The following is a 26,601-nucleotide window of genomic DNA, read 5'->3' on the forward strand; positions in this document are numbered from 1 at the left end:
CTACTAAAAATACAAAAAATTAGCCAGGTGTGTTGGCACACTCCTGTAGTCCCAGCTGCTCAGGAGGCTGAGGCAGGAGAATTGCTTGAATCCAGGAGGTGCAGGCTGCAGTGAGCTGAGATCACGCCACTGCACTTCAGCCTGGGCGACACAACAAGACTCCATCTCAAGAAGAAAATTTCATTTATAATAGCTTACAAAAAACACAACCAAGGAGGTGAAAGATCATGATCTGAAAACTATAAGACATTGATGAAATTAATTGAAGACACAAATAAATGGAAGAATATCCTATGTACATGGATTGGAAGAATTAATATTGTTAAAATGTCCTTATTATCCAAAGCAATATACAGATTCAATTCAACTGCTATCAAATTTCTACTGGCATTTTTCACAGAAATAGAAAAAACTATCCTAAAATTCATATGGAACCACAAAAGACCCTAAATAGCCAAAGCAATCTTGAGAAAGAGGAATAAAGCTGGAGGCATCACACTTTCTGATTTCAAAGTGTATTTAAAAACTATAGTAATCAAAACAGTATAGTACTGCCATAGAGATAGGCACATAGGCCAAGATAACATTATGGGCCCAGACATAAACCTACACATATATACGGCCACTTAATCTTTGAAAAGGGCACCAAGATTACACAATGTGGAAAGGAAAGCGTCTTCAATAAATGTTTTGGGAAAACTGGTTATCCACATACTAAACAATGCAATTGGACCTTTGTCTTATACAATATACAAAAATCAACTCAAAATAGGTTGACTTTAAGATCTAAAACTGTACAACTACTAGACAAAAATAGGGAAACACCTCTTTGACATTGGTCTTAGCAATGATTTTTTGCATACAATCCTAATAACACAATAAACTTTTGGGACTATGTCATACTAAAAATCTTGTGCACAGCAAAGAAAGCAATCAATCAAATGGAAAGACAACCTAAAGAATGGGAGAAAATATTTGCAAATCATATATCTGATAATAGGTTAGGGGTTAATATTCAAAATAACTTCCACAACTCAAAAGCAAGACAACACATAACCCAATTAAAAATGGGTAAAGAAGCTGAATAGACATTTTTCCAAAAAAGATGCACAAATGGCTAATGGGTATATGTACTCAACATCACTGATCATTAGAGAAATGCAAATCAAAACCATAATGTGATATCTCACACCTGTCCAGATAGCTATTATCAAAAAGACAAGAGATAACAAGTGTTGGCAAGGGTATGGAGAGAAGGAAACAATTGTACACTGTTGGTAGGAATGTAAATTGATGCAACCATTGTGGAAAACAGTATGGAGTTTTCTCAAAAAAATTAGAATTGTATGGAATCCATCAATCCCACTTGCATGTATATATCCAAAGGAGATAAAATCAGCATCTTGAAGAGAGATCTGCACTCCCATGTTTATTGCAGCATTATTCACAATAGCCAGGATATGGAATCAGCCTAAGTATTGGTCAGTGGATGAATGAATATAGAAAATGTGGTATATATAAATAATGGAATGCTATTCAGCTTTAAAAAAGAAGGAAATCAGGCCATATGCAACAACATGGATAAACCTGGAGGACGTCATAGTAAGTGAAATAAGCTAGTCACTAAAGGACAAATACTATATAATCTCACATACATATAGAATGTAAAAAAGTCAAACTCATAGAAACAGAGAATGGAATAGTGGTTGACAGATGCTAGGAGGTGGGGGGAAAGAGGAGATGGTCCTTGAAGGATATAAACTTTCAGGCATAACATGAACAAGTTCTGGGGATGTAATATACAGCACAGGTAGTGATGGATGTGTTCATCGATTTGAAAGTGATAATCATTACACCATATATATGTATATCAAATCATCAAAAAAGAGTAAGAGGCAATAAGGGATGGGTTTCTAAGGGAGAGAAGAATCACAAGATTGAGGTGGAAGAATCCCTGCCCATGTTATTTGAGGCCAGATGGGCAGCTCCTTAAGGTGCCCATCTAGTTGAAGTAACTGGCTGCTAATCTTACCTACAGATGTACAAACCTAATAAGAATTCATCTTTGACAAACCTGACAAAAACAAAAAATAGGGAAAGGATTCCCTATTTAATAAATGGTGCTGGGAAAATTGGCTAGCCATATGTAGAAAGCTGAAACTGGATCCCTTCCTTACACCTTATACAAAAATTAATTCATGATGGATTAAAGACTTACATATTAGACCTAAAACCATAAAAACCCTAGAAGAAAACCTAAGCAATACCATTCAGGACATAGGCATGGGCAAGGACTTCATGTCTAAAACACCAAAAGCAATGGCAACAAAAGCCAAAATTGACAAATGGGATCTAAATAAACTAAAGAGCTTCTGCACAGCAAAAGAAACTACCATCAGAGTGAACAGGCAACCTACAGAATGGGAGAAAATTTTTGCCATTTACTCATCTGACAAAGGGCTAATATCCTGAATCTACAATGAACTCAAACAAATTTACAAGAATAAAACAACCCCATCAGAAAGTGGGCAAAGGATATGAACAGACACTTCTCAAAAGAAGACGTATATGCAGCCAAAAGACAAATGAAAAAATGCTCATCATCACTGGCCATCAGAGAAATGCAAATCAAAACCACAATGAGATACCATCTCACACCAGTTAGAATGGCCATCATTCAAAAGTCAGGAAACAACAGGTGCTGGAGAGGATGTGGAGAAATAGGAACACTTTTACACTGTTGGTGGGACTGTAAACTAGTTCAACCATTGTGGAAGTCAGTGTGGCGATTCCTCAGGGATCTAGAACTAGAAATACCATTTGACCCAGCCATCCCATTACTGGGTATATACCCAAAGGATTAGAAAACATGCTGCTATAAAGACACATGCACACGTATGTTTATTGTGGCACTATTCACAATAGCAAAGACTTGGAACCAACCCAAATGTCCAACAACGATAGACTGGATTAAGAAAATGTGGCACATATACACCATGGAATACTATGCAGCCATAAAAAATGATGAGTTCGTGTCCTTTGTAGGGACATGGATGAAGCTGGAAACCACCATTCTCAGCAAACTATCGCAAGGACAAAAAACCAAACACCACATATTCTCACTCGTAGGTGGGAATTGAACAATGAGAACTCATGGACACAGGAAGGGGAACATCACACACTGGAGCCTGTTGTGGATGTGGGGAGGGGGGAGGGCGGAGGGACAGCATTAGGAGATATACCTAATGTAAATGATGAGTTACTGGGTGCAGTACACCAACATGGCACATGTATACATATGTAACAAACCTGCACGTTGTGCACATGTACCTTAAAAGTATAATAAAAAAGAATTCATGTCCCAAAAGATACAGTCAGTAGATTTTTGTTTCACTTAGAACTGTGTCCCTTTTTTTGATGATGAGATTTAATATCTAGAATGATAGTGAATTCTTATTGCTTTGTTACTTGGCGTGTGTTCACTTGCAACTTCTCTCTAATGCTCAGAGCTTCAAGATCCTTACTCATTGAGCGAGCTCTCTTCCTTGAAGCCCTCAGATGAAGAAGAACCTAAGGTACTATTTAATTGTTGGTTATTCATCTGATTTTCCAGAATTAATATCATATTTGCATAACACATTGGCTATTCCTTTTGATGAGTACACCACTTGTTTCTTGCTTTGCCATAAAGGATGTAATTTGTGGTCTGTTTTGTTTAAGATTGTGAACCAAGAATCACTAACAGAAAGTACTAGCTTGAAACATAAGCTGAGAAACTTGGAAGACAGAGGTGAGAGAATAGTACTTTTTTTTTTTTTTTTTTTTGCAGAATAAAATGAAATTAATCTGATTTTGGCAGACTGGGCTGTTACTCAGGTTGCAGATCAAGTCACTTTGCACAGTGACTATTGCCGGGCTGTGGAGGGAGGAGTTTGAGCTGCTTACTAGTTCTAAATGTTCGTGAAGGTTAGGAGGAAAAATGGGGGGCTCCATTCAGGAACCAGGACCTCTTGTGCCAAGGAAGGTATAGCCTGGGACCTGAATCCCACCAGCCAGTCACACCTTCTCTCCAGCCTCAGAGGAGGGCACAGTGGCGGTACTTTCCTAAGGATCTCATCCAGAGCTTATTTCATTCTCAAGCATGTAGGTCACTTGTGGTTTATAAGAAATGTTCTAAAACATTGTGTGGTCAAATTATTAAAACTTCTGAGTTCATTTACTCATGTTAACAGTGGTATAAAGATTTCCAGTCTGGTTCACAATGTTGTCCTTAATATAATGTAATAAGTTAATATAATACTTTTCTACTGTTTATGATGTTTCTTGACTGCATTTTTTCTTTACCTTTAAAATTACATATCGAAAGCATTCAACTAGTTATAAATATGTGTAGGATATTTAGAATATTAATGCAACAAATATCTGCAAACCATCATCCAGTTTTAGGAATATAACATTACTATTGCTTTCAAAATCCTGATATGCTTTACCTGAAACCCATCCTACCCCCTCCCCTTAATTTTATGTCTCAGTCTCTGCTTTTTTGTTCATTTGTGCGTTGTGAGAAATACCATACACTCAGAAGAGATAGATGTGAACAGTTTAAAGAATGACTATAAAGTGAACATCTGTGTAACCACAGCTCAAACTGGGAACTAGAAAACTGCCATTGGCTTAGAATCCTTCCATACCAGATTATTACTTATTAATTTCTTTCACCCCTCATACAGGTAATGACTAATGACTTTTGTAAAAATCCTTCAGTTACTTCTCTTTATAATTTTGCTTTCTCCGTATGTATCCCTAAATAATATACAGTTTAGTTTTATCTGATTTTAAATGTAAACAAATGACATTATACCGTATACATTATATGTGGCTTCTTTTGCTCAATCATTTGTGAGATCCATTCATGCTAATGTGTGTAAGTGAAGTATATTTCTTTACTATTTAGCATTCAGTTACATGAAAATACCATATTTAAAAATCCATTCCAGTGCTGTGGGATATTTGGATTTTTGCGGTTTGGGTTGTTAGAAATAATGCCACTATGAAAAATCATGAACATCTCTCCTGATACACATGTTAAAAATCTTGCCTAGGCACATTTTTAGGAGTATAATTGCTGGGTTATAGAATATGTGTACCTTTAACAATTTTACATATGCCAAACTTTCTCAAAGTGACTGTATCTTTTACTTTCCCACCAGCCGTATATGAGAGTCCTGTTGCTTTACATCCTCACCAACACTTGGTATTTTAAATTTCTGATGTATGTGTGTGTGGACACTGAAGTTTTAATTCAAATATCCCTGATTGAAATTTAGCATAATTGTATGCGTTTATTAGCCATTTGAATTTCCTCTCGTGTAGTGTCTAACACGTCTTGCCTAGTTGTCTATAGAATTATCTTCTTATATTGATTCCTGGGAATTCTTCATAATACATTCTGGACACTCGTCCTTGATTATGTGGCTTGTAAATATCTTCTTCCTCTGTGTGGTCTGTACTTCTCTCTTTGTTTAATGTGTTTAAGATTGCTTTTTTTTTGATAAATCAAAGCTTTTAATTTTAATAAATTCTATTTCATCTTTTCTCTGCGGTTAGTCATATGAAATTCTTACCTACCAAAAAGATATTATATATTATTTCCTATATTACTACATTTAATGCTATTCATTTTTCTCTAAGTACTGCTTCAGGTGAATCCCACACATTATAATATATATTTGTCATTATTTACTTTAAAATATTATTTTTTATTTTTTTATTTTGAGACAGAGTCTCACTCTGTCACCTAGGCTGGAGTGCAGTGGCGTGATCTTGGCTCACTGCAACCTCCGTCTCCCAGGTTCAAGCGATTCTCCTGCCTCAGCCTCCTGAGTAGCTGGGATTACAGGCATGTGCCATCATGCCCGGCTAATTTTGCATTTTTAGTAGAGACGGGGTTTTGCCATGTTGGCCAGGCTGGTCTTGAACTCCTGACCTCAGGTGATCTGCCTGCCTAGGCCTCCCAAAGTGCTGGGATTACAGGCATGAGCCACCGTGCCCGCCCTAAAATATTATTTTTTATTTTGAGTTCTTCATTGATCCAAATGTTGGTTAAAAGTATATTTGTTAATTCTCAGTGGTATAGGGGCTTTTAGCTATCTTTTTGTTATTGTTTTCTACTTTGATTGCATTGTGACTAGGGAACACAGTCTGTATGATTATACCTTTTGAAATTTTGAGATGTACGTTATGGCTTAGTGTATGCCAATTTTTAAAAATATTAATTTGTGGTTAAAAGAGTATATTTCACAATCATTGGGTACAGTGTCTCTATATATGTATATTCATTAGGTTACTTTTCTTAACTACATTCTTCAAATCTTACATTCTTACTGTTTTTTAATCAGTCTGCTTATTCTATCAAGTGCTGAGAGAAGTGTATTAAAACCTTTCATTATGATTGTGGATTTGCTAGTTTTTTCTTCTGGTTCTGTTCAATTTTTGCTTCCTATAAATCTTTTTTTCTAAACAGTAAGTCTTTAGGCCAGGCATGGTGGCTCACACCTGTAATCCCAGCACTTTGGGAGGCCAAGGTGGGCAGATCACCTGAGATCAGGAGTTCAAGACCAGCCTGACCAACATGGTGAAACACTGTCTCTACTAAAAATACAAAAATTAACCAGGTGTGATGGCGCAGGCTTGTAATGCCAGCTACTTGGGAGGCTGAGGCAAGAGAATCACTTGAATCCAGGAGGCAGAGGTTGCGGTGAGCCAAGATCGTGCCATGGCACTCCAGCCTGGGTGACAGAGTGAGACTCCATCTCAAAAACAAACAAACAAAAAGAATAAGTCTTTAGATAAAAGTAAAATAGTTACCTTATTGTATATTTGCCTTATGGCATATTAAAACTCTTATCATTATGAAGTGATGACCCCTATATCTAGTCATGTTTTTGTCTTGAAGTCTGTTTATTTTGTTTAGAATTTGCATCGTATAATTTCTAAAAGTCTTTTCATGACTGACATATGTGTATGTGTTTCATAATGTTATATATATAACTTGTAAACAGCCTGTAGTTGGACTTCCTTGCCCCTCATTTCATAGTATGTCTTTTAACTGGAGTATTTAGTCCATTTACATTTCATGTACTTTCCCCCATATTTGGATTATATCTACCGATTTGTTTTGTACTTTCTGTGTGCCCCAACCATTCTGTTTTCTTTCTCTCATTCTTTTCATTTTGCATAAGTATTTTTATTGTATTTTTAACCTCTACTCATTTATAGTTACATACTCTATTTCTTTTTTCATTTACTGATTAACTTAGAAATCATAATGTGTTATTTCTAAGCCTAAATTTAATCTAGTGTTACTTTTCCATAACGTGTAAATTTCTAAGCCTAAATTTTAGCGTTAATCTAGTGTTACTTTTACATAATGTGTAAATCCCTAAGCCTAAATTTAAGTTAGTGTTACTTTTCCTCCAGATTATATAGACCTAAGATCCTTGAATTCCATTGGCCTACCCAACCACATAATGTGTTGGTGTTCTTTAATTTTATTTTAAAACTTGAGGTTGAATTTTTGCTTTATGAAAATGCCCATTCAACCTTTATTCTTGAATTAACTTTTACTGGGTGAAGAATACCATACTGGCAGAATTTTTTCTATCATACATCAAAGAAATTATTCAATTGCTTTTTGTTTTCTGTTTTTCGTGATGAAAATTTAGCTGTCAATCTACCAATCATTCTTCAAAGATAATTTGTCCTTTTTTTTCCTCCTGAATATATATAAGATTTTTTCCATTTATCCTTGGTAATGTTCCACTTATTAAAATTTGTCTAAGTAAGTCTAAATACGTCTAAGATAAACCTTTTTGTTTATCTTCCTTGGCATTTGTAGGGAATCTGGAATATGTGACATGTCTTTCATCAGTTCTGGAAAATTCTCAGCCATTATCTCCTCAAATATTGCTTTTGGTTCATTCTTCTTTCTCCTGCTTGAACTCCAACTAGATTCCACATCTTTTACCCATTCCTATATATTTTCTATTCCTTCACTTTATTTGCGTGCTAGATAATTTCATCTGTTTTTCACAACTACCTGTTCACCAGTATCTAATGCTGGACCTATCATTGAATGTTTATTTTATTTTTTATTTCTAGAAGTTGTTTGGTTCTTTCTAGAGCTGCTAGGTCCTTTTGTGTAGTTCCTATTCCCTGAAGATATTTTGGAGCTTGTTTTTCTTTGTTTAAATAGAGTAGTTTATCTTCTTTCCTCTTTTTCAAAGTTGACTTTAGTTGTTCAAGGGACTTTTTATTTTTTCAAATAAATTTAGACCAAGTTGATGAAGTTACTTAAGTTCACTGGAATTTTGCTAGAAATTGTATTAAATATATAAGTTAACTTGAAGAGAAGTGACATCTTTAAAATATTAAACCATCCCACACAAGAGTATGAAATGTCTCTCTATTGATCTGTGTCATAGTCTGCGTCCTTTATTGAGTTTTAAAGTTTTCTCTGTGAAGAGCTTATGTATTTTTGGGTAAGTCCTAGGTATTTATGATTTTGTTACTATTGTTTTAAAATTTGTTATTGCTAAAGTAGAGCAATACTGTTAATTTTTATAAAATAACCCTATATCTGGCAACCTTGCTGAACTCTTATTAGGTCAAATAATTTATCTGTTGATTCTCTTAGTTGTCCTAAGTAGATGATTCTATTACTTGCAAAAAATGATAGATTTTTTTCTCCCCTTCCGATACTTACATCTCTTATTTTTCATTCTTCATAGCATTGGCCAATATCTTTAGTATGTCTTAAACATAGCAGTGAAAATCTGCATCCTTGTCTTTTTTCTAATCTTATAGCAAATGCATCTAAAGTTTCTCTGTTAAGTAAAATGTTTGCAGTAGATTTTTGGTATTGAATTTTTACCAGGTTAAAGAAGTTCCTTTCTACTCATAATTTGCTCTGAGTTTTTAAAAAATCATACATAAGTATTGAACTTACGAAATGCATTTTTCTGCATCAACTAAGATAATCAAATGAATTTTCTCCTTTGGTTTCTTTTTTTCCCTCCAGCTTTATTGAGGAATAATTGGCAAATAAAAATTGTATATATTTAAGGTACCTAATATGATATTTTGTTATGCATATGCATTGTGAAATGGTTACCATAATCAAGCTAATTTACATATCCCCTCACATAGTTATCTTTGTGTGTGTGTATGCATGTGTTAATAATAAAGATCTACTCTCTTAGCCAATTTCAAGTACATATACATTATTGTTAGCTATAGTCACCAGTCTATATCTCAGGTCTCTAGAACTTTTTCATTTAACAGCTGAAAGTTTATGCCCTTGGACCAACGTCTCCTCATTTTCCCAACCCCTTGATTCCTGGTAACCACCCTTCTATGCTAAGTGAAAGAAGCCAAACACAGACCAATGCTGCATAGTTTTACTTATATGTAGAATTTTTAAAAGTACAACTCATAGAAACAGAGAATAGAAGGGTATGGTGGTTCTTTTGCTTATTAATATGACAAATTATATCAATAGGTATTATGTTGTTCAGCCATACTTGTGTTCCTGGGATAAACCTCATTTGATCGTGGTACATTAAAAAAAAATACATTGTTGGACTTATTTAGTGAATACCTTATTAATGAGCGTTACATCTACACTCATGAGTGGAACAAACCTGTACTTTTCTCCTACTGCTATTATCTGGCATTGGAATCAGTGTCACACTAGCCTGTGGATGGAGGCTGGGCAGCTCTTTCTCTTGCTGGAAAAGTTTATATACGATAAAAACTAACTATTTTTTAAAAGTTTGTAAAACCACCTGGGAATTTGGGGAATTTGGGGGAAAACGTTATTATTTCAATTTCCTTAATAGCCACTGATATACTCAAGTTCTCTATTTCTTCTTGGGTCAGTTTTGGAATTATGTGTTTTTCTAGGAATGCCTCTCATAGCATCATATTTTTTAGTGTGCTTCTTAATGTTTAATTTTAATCATTGTAGTTGTTTCTTTTTTATTGTGTACTTATTTGTAACTTTTACTCTTGGTAAGTTTTACTAGAGGTCCACCTAACTCATCTTTTAAAGAATTGGTATTTTGGTTTGTTACTCTTCTCTGTTGTTATTTCTGTTGTTTTCTCTTCTGTTGTTACCTGCTCTTTTCTATTTTTACTTCTTATATCTTTACATTTATTCTGATGCTCTTTTTCCAGCTTTTGAGTTCAATACTCATTTGTTTTTAACCTTTCTGTTTTCTTGATAAATGCATTTAAGTTTTCTTAGAAATGCTTTGGCTATATCACATTTTGATATTAGTGCTTTTGTTACCATCAATGCTTAGTAGTTCTTCCTTTTTATGTATTTTTTAAAACCCAGTTATTTAGTAGAATTTAATGTAGTTTCCAAGCATATGGGATACTTTTGTTACTTATTGCTAACTTTTTGCAACACAGTCAGAGAAACACAGTCTGTACAATATCTCTCCTTTAGATTTACTGCGGCTTACATTAAGGCCTAATTGGACTTGCCTTATGGCTGAAAACGGTATCCAAATTTCATGAGTGTTCTGTACGTACTTATCTGTATCCCTTTGTTCTATTTTATATGTTTTGAGGCAGTGCTACTAGGTGCATCAGGAAGTGACTCTTCATCTCTAGTAATTCTTCTTACTTAGTTAATATCAATGAAGCAGCACTAGTTTTCTTTTGGCTAATATTTACCTGATACATCCTTTTTTTTGGCCATTCTTTTACTTTCAATCTTTTTTCATCCTTGTGAATTGCTGATTATCACATAAAGAGCTTATACTAGGATTTAAAAAAATCTGATCTGACAATCTCTTTTAATAGGAGCAGTTAATCCATTGTGCTTCCATTGATATATTTGGATTGAGTTTTCTTGTCTTTGTCCCACATTCTCATTCTTTTATTCTTTCTGTCCTTGCCTTCATTTAGATTGATCATATAACCATTTTCCCCCTTTTCCTAGTTTGGAAGTTTTCGTCCCCTATTTCTAAAGTTAACCCTAGAAATTTTAACACACACACTTTTAAAAGCTTCAAGTAAATATTTTCACCATATCCCAAACAGAAGAAGGACCTTTGAACACTAATTTCAATCACATTTCTGAACATTTAGTTTCCAAACATATGGGTGATTTTAAAGCTGTCCTTTCATTACCTTTTGCTAACTTTTTGCAACATGGTCAGAGAAACACAGTCTGTACAATATTGTTTGTTTAGAATTTATTGGGGCTTATATTAAGGCCCAATTGGACTTGCCTTATGGTTGAAAACTGTATCCAAACTTCATGAGCGTTCTGTGCCGTACTTATTCTGACCCTTTGGCTGCTTCTCTAGTTTTTTTAATTCGTAAAATGTTTTCTGCTGGTATTACTTTACTCAGTGTTTTATTACATTTACACTCAGCTTTAATCATTTTGTTCACAATTCCTGTTTGCATCTTTCCTCCTGGTATCACTATCCTTTTGTTCTTTTTGCCTGAATTACTTTAAAAAATATTTTTAGCATTTTCGTTGGAGGATTTATGTTTCTTTTAGAAAATGCAGTCTAAGGTCCAATTGGTCTTTTCTTTTTGTAGTATGATCAGCAGGAGCCCTTCCCTTAACTAGAGCCTCTCCTGCAGCACTCCAGCAGAAGCTAGGAGAGAAGAGACTTGTGTCAGAGGGACCCTCAGATAGACTGGAGTACAGTGGTGCAATTTCGGGTCACTGCAGCTTTCAATCTCCCAGGCTTAAGCAATCCTCCCACCTCAGCCTCCCAAGTAGGTAGGACTACAGGTGCATGCCACCACACCCAACGAATTTTTGTAATTTTCGTAGAGACAGGGATTTGACATGTTGGCTGGGGTGGTCTTGAACTCTTGGACTCAAGCAATCTGTCACCTCAGCCTCCCAAAGTGCTGGGATTACAGGCATGAGCCACACGCCCAGCCAGAGGATTTTTTTTTTTTAAGATTTTGAATTTTGCCTTCATCTACTTTCTTTTTTTTTTTTTTTTTTTTTTTTTGAGACGGAGTCTTGCTCTGTCACCCAGGCTGGAGTGCAGTGGCGCGATCTCGGCTCACTGCAAGCTCCGCCTCCCGGGTTCACGCCATTCTCCTGCCTCAGCCTCTCCGAGTAGCTGGGACTACAGGCGCCCGCCACCACGCCCGGCTAATTTTTTTGTATTTTTTAGTAGAGACGGGGTTTCACTGTGGTCTCGATCTCCTGACCTCGTGATCCGCCCGCCTCGGCCTCCCAAAGTGCTGGGATTACAAGCGTGAGCCACTGCACCCCGCCCACCTTCATCTACTCTCTTGGAGTGGTTTCCAGAATCAGGAAGGAGTCAGGAGGATAGCTCCTTCCTAGCTCAGTGCCCTGCATATAGACACACTCCATAAGTATTTGTCAAGGGAACGGAGTAAGAAAAACATTTAAGGCTGGGCATGGTGGCTTATGCCTGTAATCCCAGAACCTTGGGAGGCCAAGGCAGGAAGATTGCTTGAGCCCAGGAGTTCAAGACCAGCCTGGGCAACATAGTGAGACCCTGTCTCTACAAAAATTACAAAAACGTTAGCCAGGCATGGTGGCATGTCGCTGTGTTCCCAGCTACTCTGGAGGCTGACATGGGGGCGGTTGAGCTTGGCAGGATGAGGCTGCAGTGAGCTGTGATCATGCCACTGCATTCCAGCCTGGGTGACAAAGCAAGACCCTGTCTCAAAAGAAACAAATAAAAAGAAAACCCAACATTTAATGACGAAACTCTGCTTGATTCGATATTTAAGCATTTGTATGTAGTCACAAATAAATATTATCAATTGAGTTATCCATTCTTAATTGCATTAATCTATACAAAAGATATTTAGTAGTCCCCATCAGACTGAGTAATTCAACAGTAAAGATAGTCTTTACATTGTCATACTCTTAGCACTTAATAAACATCGGTAAACAAAGTACTTGCCTTGGGAAAGCGCTGTAAAAACCACGGAGGATCTTTTGGTAGATTCTGTTCTTGCTCAGGAAAGACTGTTGGCCTTTATCATTGTTTACCACAGGGTGTCACTTCAGAGCAAGGTTTCAAAAAATGCCTTAACTTAGGGGAACTTGGCTGTTAACCACAGGGTTGGTTCTGGTCTGGCATTAAACATTGTTTTTAACAGAAGTTTTGTAAGTTGAAAAATACAACACAGATGCCAAACATACGTTCACTGAAACTTGTGCCCATTCGGCTACCCAAGATAAGTTCAGAAGCTCCTCAGATTGTACCTGTCTTCACTTTTCTTGGAAATGAAGAAAGCCGGGTTCTTGTGAGGGCAGGAGCACACGCCCTCTGCAGCCACCAACACATACACACGGATTTCACGTTCTTTTAAGATGACTCGACTACGTTTGTGTTTATTTTTGAGGTGTTCTGTGTATGCAGTTTTAACTCTGTTATGAAAATGTTGAAACGTGCTAGTGAAAAGTGGCATACAGTTACCGTGGAAACAAAACTGAGCCAAGGACATCTCTTAGTACCTGCAGCCTCTCCTGATGAAGTGCTGGTTCTTGTGCAGGAGTCTGTGCTCTCTGGAGAGCCATGCCTTTGGTACAGGTAAAGAATTTCACCAGCACTGCCACTTTGAAGAAGTTTTCTAAAAGTCTAAGCGATTTCCGTGTCCCTGAAGCCATCCATCTGGATGATCCCTTGTTAGTAGGTTCACACATTCCGCATAATTCATTCAAAGGGTGACCAGGTTATTGACACGATGTTCCTGGATTTCTCTCTTTGGTGGATGTAACTAGTGTCTGTGCTGACAGATGCCTTGCTTTGCCCCAGGTATGCACGGGGATGGAACATTGAAATTCAAGGACAAGCTTTGGGCTATTGCTACAAATTTGCCACCAAAAAAAAAAAAAAAGTTCCAAAAGGGGCAGAACAGGTAGTAAGGAAAAGAAATGTGGTGATTGTTTATCAGTGCCTAATTGAGGCTAGGTGGAATCCTTTTTAAGTGGTTTCTTTTGGCCCCGACTGGGGTATAGACACCACGGAAGATGCAAGCATGAATGTTGTTTGCCTTGAGGCTGAAAGAAAAGGGTAGAGTTGTAATTAGGTTCTTTTTTTTTTTATTTTTAACAGTCTTTGCCCTTGAAATGATGGGATCCCCCCAGAAAATATCCATCTAAACCTTTCAAACAAATGGACACACCTAAGTCTAAGTGCAATGGGAAGAAAGGAGGTACTAGCTCCTATAAGATGCCTCTCACAGATAAGAGTATTTCTTAATGTGTTTCTTGTCTTTTTTTATTACAGAGAGGCCAGATACTGGCTGTTTCTTTTCTAAGTTCTGCAGAATGGGAATGTGATCTCTAATGAATTTTTCAGTTTATGAAAGTACTATTATAGAATACTAATTAGGGTGTCCCATGAGGTCTGTCCTTAATAGTTAGTACTAGTTACTATTATTACTAGTTTAATCCTTTTTGCTTTGAGATCATCCTTTTTCTCTCTCAATTGGTATTTCTTACCTCTCTTGTTTATCATTTTCTTTTTTTCCAAATTCATATGTTTATAGCTTCCTCCAAAAGATAGTTTTATCAGATCTTAAAGTGCTAAATGTATTAATGGCTATTTGTCTTAAAGTGTTAAATGTATTAATTGCTATTTGTCTATTAATACAGGCAGTTTCTTTTCCTTACTGCCTGTTCTGCCCCTTCTGGAGCTTTTTTTTTTTCTTGGTGGCAAATTTGTAGGAATAGCCCAAAGCATGGCCACTATAGCAAATATATAGTGGCTATTTAGGTTTCTAAAGCTTGTGATGTTTCTCTACCTCTACCCTCACCACTAGGAGAATTAGAATAAGAGAATTGAAATAAACTCTTACCTGTTGTATTGAGATCTCTCTTGGGCATATCAGCTGTTTTATTTGTAGGAGCTTGGGTATTCTGCAGCTTTCATCTATTCATTTGTTGAACAAATGTTTACTGAGTGTCTACTATGTGCCAGACACTTCTGTAGGTGTCAGGGATATGGTAGTGAAGAAAACAAAATGCCTGCCCTCATTGAGCTTTACCCTCTAGTGTGGGAGACAGATGATGGACAAGTAAAACATGTAGTATGTTGTATGTGATAAAGGCTGAGAAGAAAATTAAGCTGGGAAGAGAGTGTGAAGAGTTGGGAGGCTACATTGAAATTTAAGGTTAGATGGAGAAATCCTTGGTGTAGATCTACGGGGAAGTACTCTGGTCAGAGGAGTCTCAAGTGCAAAGTTCTTGAGGTAAGACTGTGCCTGGGATGTCCAAGAAACTACAAGGAGACCAGGATATCAGGGGCAGAGTGGAGGAAGGGTCACTTCCTCTTTACCTCTCACTATCTGCCAGCCGCATCGCCCTGCCTCTGGCATATAGTAACGTCCACATATTCATGGAATGAATTAGTGAAATTGAATTCCAGAACTTTCAGAGAGAAAAACCAACAACAACTAGACAGGCATGTGACAAAAGAGAAGTCAGATGATGTCACAACTAAAGGTACGGTGGTGGGGGAGAGAGTGGTTTTAGGTGGGAGGGATAGACTCGAGTGGGGTTTGAAATAAAGATGTCAAATTCTTGGAGACACAAGTTGGCCGCTTGAGAGAGCTCAGGCAAGAGAGAGATTTGGAAGTGACAATTGAAGGTGAAGGATTTAGGATTTCCTCCAGGGAGATGGCCTTGGGCAGGAACTCACAGAGGGAGGGATTCATTCCATAGGCAGAACCTTGAGGATGGAGGAGAAGCGGGCAGCAAAGAAAAGGAGGAGTTGAGCATAAAGCCAGGGCTCTGTGAACCATGGTGGTGCCATTGATAAGACTGGGAGGACTCAGATGAGGACCAGACATATCTGGGATAAAAGTGAACATCAGAATAGAAAATATTTAGTGTTATGCTGAATTCAAATGGGAGTCTATGTTCCAGTCTCTCAAAATCACTTGAGCTGTGAGGAGGCAAGATGGCGTCGTTTATGACGTAGCCTTCAGCATAGCGCCGATGTGCCAGTGTCTCCAGCAGATGGCGCGCTCCGGGGTGTGAGCTGAAGCACTTCCAAAGGCCCATCTGCCTGGAAACCTTGCTGTCTTGCTATTTAGCTCAGAGCCCTGGAAGCGTTGCTTTTGATGTCTACCATTACTGCTTAACTTAGGAACGCTCTGCTTAGTGAGAGGTCTGTGCTAAGCAGAGTGTTCCTAAACGTAACTGAGCTCATCAAAGGGATGCCTGTTCCCATGTTCAGGTATCAGTAGACATCGTGCTTTGATACTTGGGCTGTGCCCAGTCAATGCACTGAATTATCATTCATTGCCCACATTAGCAACAGGCAGGGGACAAGTTTCAGATGGTACTCATCAAAGTTAGATATTAACTGCCAAAAAATGAACAAGATAATTTCGAGTCAAAAGGAAACGTGCTCTCTTTGCCTTTAGATACACCCGAAGGTAGTTTTGCTAAGTCAAAACAATCAAGATTGGAGGAAGAGATTGCTCCGGGATCCCCTTTCTCAATAACAGAAGAAAGAGAGTTGCCAGGTAACATCATGCACCCAGCCAATGGTTCAAGTAGGAGTGGGATAAATGGGTCAGCACAGGATATAACAACATGAATTACAAGGGAGGTATAGTTTTAAGATCATAGTAGCTACAAAATCCTAAAAACTAAGCTTTTGTGCTTTTGGAGACAAGTAAATTGTTGCACAAATTATAGGTAAAAGCAAGTGCCATTATCCCCTAGCATTTTTATTTCTTCCTCTTAACTCTTCCTTCTGGCAATTTTCAGGGTCCAAGGGTTCCTAAAGTTATAGGTCTCTGATCTAGTTGATAGTCATTAACCAAATTTTTGTGTGAGAAATATCTATACCGATTAAGAAGAATGATCTAGAATGTCTGCATGTTTGAGGCTGGCCTTCTGGACAAATGGTACCACACATTTTGAAACAAAGGGCTCCACCGCAACAGATTTGAAAGCATTGATTCCAGACAGCCTGGATGTGAATCCAGGAGCTGCTGGTATGAGCATGCAAAACTTAACGCGAGCTCTGTTAAACGGGAATCCTGACAGTACCTACTTCACACCATTTTTGTGAGACTTAAGAGAATTGATGCTTCCAGATCCCTCAGAACAGCACCAGACCCCTTACAAGCCCCCTGAAGACTGGCACCCAGAAGCGGTTACACCAGAGAAATACCCTAGCCGTATGTCCTCCTTAGAACCTCTTACAACACCTTAGCCTGCTTCTTAGACAAAATGTCGGTTGCCCCGATTTAAAGTGCTGGGAAGTTTTGGAAGAAATGAGCACTTGCCAGCGAGTGAGGTCATGTCCGGGCAGTCAGCGGGGCTTCCATGGTTCGCATCTTTGCTTCCAAATAACTCATCCATTGGGCAACTGATGAATTGAGCAAGTCTACTTTGAACACTTTGTTAGTTTTATTCAATGTTTTATTTTTGTTTTCCAGAAGGAATTTCCACTTCATCCCTAGAAGTTGTGCCAGAGAACTTGAACGGTTCTGCCATTCTCCCAACCTTTGAAAACTTCACTAGAAAACTGAAAAGAAAATACGAGGTAATAGTCCACAAAACTTAAAAAACTAGAGCGTTATGCATCTGTAGGACATTATGCTAAGTGAAATAAGCGAAGACAGTACTGCATGGTCTCACTGATATTGAAATCTAAAAAAAGTTGAACTCAGAAACAGGGAGTAGAAGGGTGGTTACCAGGGGTCGGGGTAGAGGAAATGGGAGATGTTGGATGGAGCATACAAACTTTCAGTTACAAGTTAGCACGTTCTGGAGACCTAACATACAGCATGGTGACTATAGTTAGTAATAATGTACTGTATACTTGAAATTTGCTAAGAGAGTATATCTTAAGTATTCCTACCACCCCCCAAGAAGGTAACTATGTGAAGTAATGAATATGTTAATTTGCTTGATTGTGGTAATCATTAAAAAAAAATTTTTTTTAAGTAGAGATGAGGTCTGACTATGTTGCCTAGGCTGGTCTCAAACACCTGGGCTCAAGTGATCCACCTGCCTTGGCCTCCCAAAGTGCTGAGATTACAGGTGTAAGCCACCAAGCTTGGCCTGTGGTAATCATTTCACAGTTTATATGTGTATCAATCATCTGTATACCTTGAATACATAACACTTTTGTTTTTAGTTTTTTAGAGATAGGATCTTGTTCTGTTGCCAAGGCTGGAGTGCAGCAGTGAAATCATAGTTCACTCTAACCTTGAACTCTTGGGCTCAAGTGATCCTCCCACCTAAGCCTCCCGTGTAGCTGGGAGTACAGGTGCATGCCACCACACCTGGCTAATTTTTAAAAATTTTTTGTAGAGATAGGGTCTTTCTGTGTTGCCCAGTATGGTCTTACACCTCTGGCCTAAGGTGATCCTCCTGCTTCAGCCTCCCAAACTGCTGAGATTACAGGTGTGAGCCACCATACCTGGCCTGATTTTTATTTGTCAATTATACTTCAACAAAGCTGAAAAAGAGGAAAGAAGGAGAAGGTAGTTCATTATGAATTTAAAGTAACAAGTTCATATTACTTATCAATGCTGTTGTTAACCTTCATATGTGAAAGTGTTTCTAAGTGTTTGGGGAGGGGTATTTGTCTTAGCTGTGGTCACTGCTTTTCAGTCTTTGTGAATTGTGGTTTGTGTTTGTAAGACAGCTATTCCATGTCCATTTGCCCCAGTGGGACCAAGTGGACCTATGTGTAAATCAGACTGATAGTTTGGTTTCATTGGTAGCATTTTCAGACAACTGAACTACCAGAAAGCAATGATTTGGTCACAGTGATAGACAAGGAGGAGGGGAAGGAGGGAACCAAGTGGGCTAGCGAGGAGTCTGGGGCTGGGCATGGTGATTCATGCCTGTGGATCCCAGCACTTTGGGAGGCCAAGGGGGGAGAATCGCTTGAGGCCAGGAGTTCAAGATCAGCCCGTGCAACATAGCGAGACCCTGTCTCCACAAAAAATGTTGTTAAAAATTAGCCAGGCATGGTGACATACACGTGTCGTCCCAGCTACTCAGGAAGCTGAGGTAAGAGAATCCCTTGAGTCCAGCAGTTCCAGGTTGCAGTGAGCTATGATGATGCCACTGTGCTCCAGCCTAGGCAACAGAGCAAGACCCTGTCTCTATTTTTTTAAAAAAGAGCAATCTGAGACAAAGATGGAGGTGGACTGTGGGTTGGTGGTCGGCTGAGTGGTGGCAGACCTTTGAGACACTGTGCATACAGCCCATCCCAAAATCTTGTCTACAAGACGAATATCGGAACCATTTCAGTCTTTTCCTTTTTTGTCCTATTACTTATAAATCCCAAATGACTTATTTCTTAGTACATTTGAGAAAAGTATATTACTCTAACCAATATTCATTTAACTAAAGATCTCCAGAGTCTTATTTTCTGTGATACTAATGTAAGCCAATTAGTAATAGAAATTTATTCATAGTATTCATTATGTGTATTGGTAGTATATTAGGCCATTCTTGAATTGCTATAAATAAATACCTGAGACTGGATAATTCATTTTTTTTTTTTTTTTTTTTTTTTTTCAAAAAAAGAGGTTTAATTAGCTCAAGGTTCTGCAGGCCATACAGGAAGCATGGCACTGGCATCTGCTTGGCTTCTGGGGAGGCCTCAGGGAGCTTTTACTCATGGTGGAAGGCCAAGGGGGAGCAGGCGTGTCACATAGGGAGAGCAGGAGCAAGAGGCGGGGAGGTGCCACACACTTTCACACAACCAGGTGTCACGACTCGCTGTTGTGAGGGTGGCACCAAGCCATGAGGAATCCGCCCCCGTGACCCAAATGCCTCCCACCAGGCCTTACTTCCAATATCGGGTATTACATTTCAACATGAGATTTGGGTGGGGGCAAATACGCAAACTATATCAGGTAGCGTGAGTGTAAATTTTTCTATTTCAGCTTGTTCTGTATTGGTCCTGAACCTGGGGTAATACCTGATAGGTGTATAGGATGATGCCTGATCACACTTGTTTAGCAGTCACGTTTGCTATGAATATTATTACATGCTGGCAGCATCTTTTTAACACAAAGCATATACTCAACTTATGTAATTATATTAAACTCAAATGTGATCATCTTGTTATTGTTGTTATGATTTAGCTTAGGTACAGAAAGCGTCCACTTAATTCAGAAAATGCAAAGAAAGCACCGGATTGCCTAATAAAACTTTTAAACCAGATGCAACTGTTCAGGTAAGTTTTATGTTTCAAAACAAGATCATGGAAGTATGATCACTCACCAACAACGTTTATCTCTTGACCACTGTGCTAGGGCCCTGAGGAGTTGGGGCCTGAGCAGATGTGAGGATTGGTACATCATTTAACCCTTCTGGGTTTCTGGTTCTTCATTCATATGATAAGGGTTTGAACTAAATGTCCTTCTTAAGCCTCCTCATGGTCTACCATCACACTAAAATGCTCTTCTTAAAAAAATTATTATCCAGCTATGAAGACAAGGCAAGCATGGATATATATGTTAAAAATGCTGGCTAAATATCTATACGATGGTCTGTTATTCAGCCTTAAAAAAGAATTAAATTTTGACACATGCTATACCATGGATGAACCTTGAAATCATTATGCTAAAGGAAAGAAGCCAGATAACAAGGGACAAATGTTATGACTCCACTTATATGAGGTGTACCTAGAATAGTCAAATTCATGAGGCAGAGAGTGCAACAGAGGTTGCCAAAGGTTGGGGAAGAGAGGAGCTGTTGTTTAATGGGTACAGAGTTTCTGTTTGGGTTGATGGAAGAGTTCTGGAAATGAATAGTGATGATGGTTACAAAACATTGTGAATGTGCTTAATGCCATTGAATTTTATACTTAAAAATGGTTAAAAGGGTAAATATTATGTTATGTGCATTTTACCACAGTAAGAAAACACCAGCTGGGTGTGGTGGCTCACGCCTGTAATCCCAGCACTTTGGGGGGCTGAGGTGGGTGGATCACCTGAGGTCGGGAGTTCGAGATCAGCCTGACCAACATGGAGAAACCCTCTCTCTACTAAAAATACAAAATTAGCCAGGCGTGGTGGTGCATGTCTGTAATCCCAGCTACTCGGGAGGCTGAGGTGGGAGAATCGCTTGAACCTGGGAGGCGGAGGTTGCGGTGAGCTGAGATCATGCCATTGCACTCTAGCCTGGGCAACAAGAGCAAAACTCTGTCTCAAAGAAAAAAAAGAAAACATCATACACACACGATACACATATTTGCATGTGCATGCACACACACACACACACCCTTGTGACCATGTAACAAGAAATACAAAGGTGCCAGGATTTCAGAGGGATGAGGAAGGGGAGTGGAGGGATGGGTTTCTATAGTGATTCGAGTTAATTCAGAGTGATTACAATGGAAGTGATTCCTGAGTGAGGTTTTAGAAACAAAGATTTGAATGGCACAGGGAAGGTGAGAGTAGAAATTGTTCCTTGTTGGAGAGAATGGCCTGTAAATGAAGGAAGGGAAGAAAGGAATGGCTCAAAGTCTGGTGTGCATGCAATGTCCTTTGAATGTCAAAGCAAGCCCACGAAGGACTTTGGATTTGTGGAATTCCCATGCTCTTTCAGGGGTACACAGTTATCTGTGTATTCACTCAGCAAATGCACACTGAGCAACGTCAGATACCAGGCCCTGTGCCTGGTATGAGAGTGAGATGAGGACGAGTTTTAGGTGCTTTTCATTGAAATATTTGACCTAATAGAGAAGGCAAACTATAAGCAAGCAAATAAGAAAATAACAAATAAGCAAATATGACCATTAGACAAAGAATAGTGACTCTTAGAAATGTTAGAGCTAAAATGTAGATGTGGGAAAAGAGTGTATTAGCTCATTCCTGACCACAGGGTTCAGGGCCAGCTTAATGCAAGAGAAAGGGGAGCAAGTGGAAGGCAGGAAGGGATGGGGAGCCTCAGTCTCATCTTCCCTGGAGTCATCTGTCCTGTCGTTCTCTACTAAAAAAAAATCAGCTTCCTCTGTGCTGCTGTTGAAAGATGACCTGAGGCCAGGCATGGTGGCTCACGCCTGTAATCCCAGCATTTTGAGAGGCTGAGGCAGGCGGATCACCTGAGGTCAAGAGCTTGAGATCAGCCTGGCCAACATGGTGAAACCCTGTCTCTACTAAAAATACAAAAAAATGAGCTGGGCGTGGTGGCACGCGCCTGTAATCCCAGCTAGTCTGGAGGCTGAGGCAGGAGAATCACTTGAACCTGGGAGGTGGAGGTTGCAATGAGCTGAGATCGTGCCATTGCACTGCAGCCTGGGCAACAAGAGCGAAGCTCTATCTCAAAAAAAAAAAAAAGAGATGACCTGAGAGTTTGCATAGTGAGGTTTCCAGGTTGGGGATGATCACGCAGGGAGGGGAGGGAAGAGAAAGGAGACACCACATGTTCCCATGACAAGAAATGTCTGGAGAAGAGTCTGAAGTATCCTTGTAATCAGATGACTTATTAAGAAAGTCTGCTGTCACATCCAAGCTGTCCCAATGATATTTACTGCTTTTATGTTTATTAGACTCAATAAACTAGAGAGCTTTCAAAATTTGGTTCTTCAAGAGTTGAGCAGTCTTAAGAAGGATATTCAGGCCCTGGAACACCTTGAGAGGGAGGTTCTGGTAAGTTCGTTTTGTCTGGAACATTTTCTGACTTCGGATCTTTCCCAGGGAAAAATAACGCTAACTACTTAAACAAAACTTTTGTTCAATCTTAGGAATTCTGGGGGAAACAGTCTGCTGATCTGCAGTCTTTCCGTGATCTGCAAGTGCTGAGGTACTTTGAAAAGTGTTCTTTCTAGAAGAATCTTGGTCGAAGTATGAGGTAATGCTTTAGCTAGAGAATGGGCAGTTGGCGACGGTAAAACTCCCATAACTAATGAAATAGCTGCATCTTTTGAACTCGCCACTTCTGTGGCACCTCCCTCAGGACAGAGTGCGGCTAATGATACCATTCGAGAAGCGTAAATCTTGAAAAGCCTGATGTCCAGTTTTCTGTGTTTTTTTAAAATCCTGATTTTTTTATTTTTAAGCAGTATTTTAAAAAATTAAAATGGTTAGATTTTGAGGAAAATGTTTAGGTTTCTAAGTAAACAGTTTTCAGTTTTATGCAAATGTTCAGTTATATACAAAATTGTGCTTTTGATAGACTATATTCTGTTTTACTAATTTACACATTTTTTAATACAACAAATGGGTTGATCCTGCTGTGGCTCCCTGCACTGTAATTCATCAATGCATCCTCTGGGGCAGCTCTTTCTATCCATTTGGGATATCGTCCCATCTTCCGGACCCCAAGGAAGGGGAGAGTTGAGTCTGGATCCTCTACTTCTGCCCTGCGGGAAAATTCTAGTGTTCTTTCCCACTCGAATAATCAAAAGGAATCCCCATATAAATTTATAATAGTTAAAGCTTTATCTTCCAATTGAGAATCAGCTGCTTTCACGGAAATTTAAAGCACATGGTTTTAGGAAGGATATTCTTCTGGTCATGCATATATTTCAAAGCAAAAAAAAAAATCTTTTAAAATTTGAGTTATCCATCCTGCCTTTTACTCCAATTAACACAGTTAATGATGATGACTGTATGAACCATTTCCATAATCCCTCACACACCGTCTCCCTCTGTGTATAATTAAAGGTGATGACACCTTTTAAACCATCTTCACTTAATACCCATGGTTGGTAGTGAGTGGTTCTCCAAGGTCTTAGAATCAAGACCTCTTTATATATTTAACATTTATTGAGGATCCCCAAAGACCTTTTGCTTACGTGGATTCTATCTGTGAATATTTTTCATATTAAAAATTGAGACAGATTTTTAAAAATACACTTATTTAAAAATAACGATAAACCTTTTCGTGTTGATATAAATAACAGATTTTTATGAAAAATAACTAGACTTTTCAGAACAAGAAGCATGTGGGAAGAATAGCATTGTTTCATGTTTTTGCAAATCTCTTTAATGTCTGGCTTAACAGAAGCCAGCCGGATTCTCGTATCTATTTCTGAATTTAATCTGTTTTGAGTCATGTAGCCTTTGGGAAATTCCCCTGGACATTTTTGAGGGAATAAGAATTTAAAAAGCACATAATGTCTTAATGTTATTATTATTACCAAAATAATTTTGACTTCACAGAACCTTTGGTTTCTTAGGGGTTCCCCAGACACACTTTGAGAACAGCTGATAAAAAGCCACGCGTGTTAAGCACTAGAGAAGATTATATCCCCTAGTCTTCCGAAACCTGGGGAATTCATTTATTTTGACTAAATCCCCAATGTTAGGCAACTTTCTCTTCAAACATTGTAAGATATTAATTACTATTTGCATTCATCTCCCTTTGATAACAGGTCCCTGTGTGAATTTAAATACCTTAAAAACAACCATCTCCTAAATATATCTCCCTTGGGGTTTTGCGTTTGTTCTTTTCTCTTCCAAACACCTAAGCAAACTTTCCTCTTGCTTGCCAGTGAGGGATGATGGTGATTCTCTTAGCTCACGCTGAGTGCTTATGGGTGCCTGGCCCTGGGCTGAGTGCTTGATGTGCAAGGGCCTTACAAGAGGTTAGTAAGCCTCATTCAAGGTCAAACAGGTATCCCCTGTCTGTCCTTATCTTATGTTTTCATGTCAGTGATGGCCTATGTGTTTTGTTAAAGAAATGAAAAGAATATCCCTCAGACTGGATTATTTCGGCCCCTAGCGTAGAACTACAAGGAGTTAGGGATTCAGTGTTTTGATGGTGCCCATGAAATACCTCTGCATGTGTTGTGGGCCAGTGGTACTGACAGAGAGAATGCATAAAATGGAATCAAATGAACATGTTAATCTCTTATGTTAATATCCTGGGTTGTTGGTGTCTATAATTAAGTAATATAATGGTCTATGAAATAACTCTGATATGCAGATATATCTAGATGTATGTTCTTGTTTTTAAATTGCCTAATGTGAATATGGTAAGAGATAGCCAATTTCTTCCAGGTCCAGTTCAACTCAGACTTCATAAGAAAGCCAAAGCCTTCTTTTATGATTGCAGCCCTCAGGTAGGTGCAAAGATTTGCATTGTTCAGTGGATGTGAATTGGGGTCAGGGCAGGGGGCAAGCTGTAAAAGATACTGTAATGCTTTGTTCATATGACATCTCTGCAGCAGAGCTTCTCCATTTTTTTTTTTTTTTTTTTTTTGAGACAGAGTCTCACTCTGCTACCCAGGCTGGATGCAGTGGCATGATCTTGGCTGGATGCAGTGGCATGATCTCAGCTCACTGCAAGCTCTGCCTCCCAGGTTCATGCCATTCTCCTGCCTCAGCCTCCTGAGTAGCTGGGACTACAGGCGCCCGCCACCACGCCCAGCTAATTTTTCGTATTTTTAGTAGAGATGGGGTTTCACCGTGTTAGCCAGGATGGTCTCGGTCTCCTGACCTCGTGATCTGCTTGTCCTGGCCTCCCAAAGTGCTGGGATTACAGGCGTGAGCCACCGAGCCTGGCAGAGCTTCTCCTTTATAGCAATTTCTCCCATTTTAGAAATTATCCTTTTGGGTCTGGGTCATTCCTTCAGTAAGTGTTTATAACTGAATGCTTACCCTGCATCAATCACTATGATCGACATAGAGATACAGGTTGAGTATCCCTCATCCAAAATGCGTGAGACCAGGGGTGTTTTGGATTTCAGATGTTTTTGAATTCTGGAATATTTGCAGAATATGCACTGGTTGAGCATCCTTAATCCAAAAATCTGAAATTTACAATGCTCCAGTGAACATTTCTTTGACATTGACATTTTAAAAATTTTGGACTATGGAGCATTTTGGATATCAGATTTTCAGATTAGGTGTGTTCATCCTGTTCAGTGGTTAACACACAGACGTGTTTATTGGAGGCAACCCATTAAAAGATACATTTTTTGAAGGAAGATAGAAAAATGGCAAGTAAACAAAACAATGACAAGTGCTTTGAGGGATATTAACTAGGTGCTTTGGCAGAGAGCAGTGGTATGAATTATTGGCTTAAGATAGGCTGCTCATCAAAGGTCTCTCTAGGGAAATGACATTTAAGATGAGGTTTCAAAAATAAGAAGAAACTAGACTTGTGGTTTAAAGTAACAGGGTCAGGTGGGGTCATCTTTGAGAAACAGTAAGGGAGGCAGTTATTTGAAGTGACGTTGGGAGGATGGTAGACTCTCAACGAGGTAAGGCTTCGTTGGCCATGTTGAGGAGTTTGAATTTTATACTAAGGGTTAGAGAAAATATACGTGGTTTTTGGTGAAGGTATTGATTATCCTAATCTAGGAATAGAATAGGGTAATATAATCTGATTTATATTTTTAAGAAAATTACTCTAGATGCTATGTTAAGAATTGATGGGAGGAATAAAGACTGGAAGAGGAGAGTCCAACCAGTAGGCTTTTTGTGTCCAAGATGGTGGTTCTAAGCAGGAGGATAGCAGTGGAGGTGGTGAGAAATAGAGAGATTTGAGATATATTTTGGAGCTAGAGTTAATAAATTGCTGATAGCTGGAAGCAGTAGGTAAAGGAAGAAGAATGAAGTCAGTCTCCTAGGTTT

General features: G+C 38.6%; 1 protein-coding gene across 2 annotated transcripts in view; it reads left to right on the plus strand.

Moving 5' to 3' along the window:
* SYCP2L (synaptonemal complex protein 2 like) overlaps positions 1 to 26,601 on the plus strand; it is an 85,080-nt gene that overhangs the window by 49,608 nt on the left and 8,871 nt on the right. For both annotated transcript variants that reach the window (XM_032141098.2, XM_058432622.1), the window contains 8 exons: positions 3,508 to 3,575; positions 3,721 to 3,790; positions 16,459 to 16,560; positions 17,485 to 17,591; positions 20,158 to 20,249; positions 22,569 to 22,668; positions 22,764 to 22,822; positions 25,024 to 25,085. In XM_032141098.2, coding sequence (XP_031996989.1) covers positions 3,508 to 3,575; positions 3,721 to 3,790; positions 16,459 to 16,560; positions 17,485 to 17,591; positions 20,158 to 20,249; positions 22,569 to 22,668; positions 22,764 to 22,822; positions 25,024 to 25,048 — 623 coding nt within the window. In that variant the 3' untranslated portion in view covers positions 25,049 to 25,085. The remainder of the gene's footprint in view (positions 1 to 3,507; positions 3,576 to 3,720; positions 3,791 to 16,458; positions 16,561 to 17,484; positions 17,592 to 20,157; positions 20,250 to 22,568; positions 22,669 to 22,763; positions 22,823 to 25,023; positions 25,086 to 26,601) is intronic.

Source organism: Hylobates moloch, unplaced genomic scaffold, assembly GCF_009828535.3.
Source record: "Hylobates moloch isolate HMO894 unplaced genomic scaffold, HMol_V3 SCAFFOLD_20, whole genome shotgun sequence".
Taxonomy (NCBI): Eukaryota; Metazoa; Chordata; class Mammalia; order Primates; family Hylobatidae; genus Hylobates; species Hylobates moloch.